The sequence below is a fragment of the Triticum aestivum genome, chromosome 1B (genome assembly GCF_018294505.1).
Source record: "Triticum aestivum cultivar Chinese Spring chromosome 1B, IWGSC CS RefSeq v2.1, whole genome shotgun sequence".
Lineage (NCBI taxonomy): Eukaryota > Viridiplantae > Streptophyta > Magnoliopsida > Poales > Poaceae > Triticum > Triticum aestivum.
In genome coordinates this window covers 29,874,750-29,877,782 of record NC_057795.1, presented here as the reverse complement: position 1 = coordinate 29,877,782, position 3,033 = coordinate 29,874,750, and the positions used below count along the sequence as shown (strand labels likewise).

The 3,033-nt window shown below is 51.8% G+C and overlaps 1 protein-coding gene across 1 annotated transcript; it reads left to right on the top strand.

Moving 5' to 3' along the window:
• The first annotated feature begins 1,300 nt into the window (after positions 1-1,300).
• Positions 1,301-2,590, top strand: LOC123085557 (thaumatin-like protein 1b). The gene has a single exon (XM_044507223.1). The coding sequence runs from the start codon at positions 1,700-1,702 to the stop codon at positions 2,483-2,485; it is 786 nt and encodes a 261-aa protein (XP_044363158.1). The 5' UTR covers positions 1,301-1,699; the 3' UTR covers positions 2,486-2,590.
• Positions 2,591-3,033: the final 443 nt, after the last annotated feature.

Genomic DNA, 3,033 nt, shown 5'->3' with positions numbered 1-3,033 from the left:
CCAACATATGAAAGAAAAAAATTAGGAGGACTTAGATGGTATTTTTTTAGCTGTTGGCCCCTGTATTTTGTCATTGGCCCCCAGCAGAATCCGCCTAGCTCCCCCACTGAGGTTATTAGACACGCATACTTGCGTGGTGCCTATGGTTGTGTGTGTGTCTATATGGACACAAGTAATTTAGCACCAATCAGGCACACCCTTTTTCTCGTCTCCTCTCCCCATTTTCGTTGTGTAGATCATTTGATTATTTTCATCGCCGTCCATGATTATTTCTAGCAAGTCAAACAGTGTGCCAAGCAAACCTTCACACACATTTTTTGTGATATGCATCATATCAAGAGAATGAGACGTACTTAGTAGTCCCAAATACCGCAAGCCCCAGATAATGGACTTCCTTTTCCATACTTTTAGTAGCATTTTCTCAGAGGACTTCTTTCTTTTCTTTCCTGGCTTAGGGCAATGTTCCCAATTCATTAACATTTCCATGATTTCTGCTCCAGACCTCTTAGAGATCTCCACTCGTCCTCTTTGTGAAGCCACCTTCTATGGCCCATGAACACTGTTTTCCTATTGCCCTTTTTCGATAGCTGCATCGGGATCCACCAGCCACCGCGCCGCCCTCGAGAAGGCTCTCCCCCGTGCGAAGAAGGCCTATCAGGGCAAGCAGATCTCTCCTGTTGCCTTTCTCAGCCGGGCTCTGCCGCCACCGCCGACGTCGGCGGTGGCGGTGGCCAGGGATTTCACGAAGAGGAGGTGCTCGGGGCTAGGGTTTGGCACCCGGAGCGCCCACGCGAGCGGCCCGGGATGGAGGGGGAATGGCTGATTTTTGACACGGACGGCTCAGTTTCTTGTGCTTAATTTGAGCATGCGTGCGTTTGAAAAGTAACTAGCTCCTTGCACCGAGGTAGGTCCTTTCCTATTATTGTTTGGGGGGAGTTGCATTGCGAGTCACACACCAAGGACTAAAAACCTTTCATCAATCAACTAAACAAAAGAACTAAAACCCCTTTTGCATTTTTCTCTTGTCAGTTCAACCGTCACTTGACTATAAGATAGTCGTACCCGTTAATCAAGCTTGTTCACCATGCATGGACATATGTAGTACCCGCATTGCATCTGCACCGAAAATGGATCGGTGAACCAAAAAGGCAGATCGACCGACCGATCGGTGGAATTCATGGCTACTGACGTACGTACGTACGTGATGACATTAACTTGGTCATTACTTTGCCTTTGCTTTTTATCATCGTTATATGATGCATGGATCGATCGATGTAGCTAGCCCACGCCAAGCATACGACCAAAAAATATCGAGTAAGCGTCTTCTTTTCTTTTTTACCAAAAAACTAAGAAACGGCAACGTTTTTCTACCAGTTTGTTGCATCCATGCACGCATGCATGTTGACACATGTTCGCTTTAATATTTTTTCTCATCCACGCATCACCTATATCCTCTCTAGCTAGCTATCTACCCTGACCTGCCTACCTTAATTACCTCTTGTTCATCGATTATCTCCTGGGTGCATCTACCTACTTTGTTTAGTATGGCACGTACGTACTTTGAGTCTTTGACACGCTATAAATAAACATCACAGCCAAGAAAGATGGATGGATCGATCCAGGTGTCAATTTGCTTGCTAATTCACCAGTGACGCTCCATCCGTCGATCTCACCGGCCTTCTTCTCCGACCGACTGACGATGGCCGGCAATGGAGCTAGCGCCTGGAGGCAGCTCACTCCGTTCCCGCTCTACCTGGCCATCTTCTTCCTTCTCGGCGCCAACGGGGCGGAGGCGGCATCGTCCTTCAGCTTCACCAACGCGTGCGCGCACCCGGTGTGGGTGGGCGCGCTCAGCGGCGCCACCTCGCCGCAGCTGCCCCGCACCGGCTTCTACCTCGCCCCGGGCGCGACCTCCGCGCTCGCCACGCTCTCCTCCGGCGCCTGGTCCGGCAACTTCTGGGCGCGCACCGGCTGCGCCGTGGACGAGGGCACCGGCCGCCTCGCGTGCGCCACGGCCGACTGCGGCACGGGCGACGTCGCCTGCGACGGCCGCGGGCCCGCCCCGCCCGTCACGCTCGCCGAGATCACCCTCGCCGCCCCCGGCTCCGGCGGCCTCGACTTCTACGACGTCAGCCTCGTCGACGGCTTCAACCTGCCCGTCAGCATCGCGCCCTCCCACGGAGGCTGCCAGGCGGCGGCGTGCGCGGGCGACGTGAACGCCGTGTGCCCGTCGGACCTGCGCGTCGTGTCCGGCTCAAGCGGTGAGGTGGTGGCATGCAAGAGCGCCTGCAACGCCTACGGCAGCGCGCGCTACTGCTGCAGCGGCGACTACGGCACGCCGGCGGCCTGCGGGCCCACCAACTACTCGCAGGTGTTCAAGGCCGCCTGCCCGGCGGCCTACAGCTACGCCTACGACGACGCCAGCAGCACCTTCACCTGCTCCGGCGCCGCCACCTACCACATCACCTTCTGTCCTGCCACTTAACTCATCAACCTCACAATCCTTATAATTAATTAATTAATTATAATCACACAGTGGACATGTATGCAGTTTACCTTTTTCAATGAAAATAATATACAGAGTTAAAAAGGGATTACAAATCTTTATGCGTCTTTATTCTTTTTTTCTTTGAGGGGATTATGCTTCCTTATTCAATATGTATTTTTGTAATCAGTAGCACAAAATGGATGAGAACAAAGCCATGCCTTTGCCGCCTCTTATTTTTTGATTATTTCTTCAGCAATGTATGACTACTCCATCTCAGGTGATGATCGGACATGGTTTAGTTAATTTGAATCACGTATCATTTAGATGACTTGAAGGATGTCTATCCAAGTGGGAGTTCTTAAGTAATATAATTAATTGAACGGAAAAGCTAATTTCCTGTCGGCAGGAATTTAGCCACAGGCACGGACGACCTGGATGTCGTTCATTTTGAATCTGACGGCTCGCACGATCCGCTCCAGCTGCATCTCTTTTTCCCGTGATCCACAATTCCCGCTCGATCCCCTTTATCGCTCGATCTCTCCGCT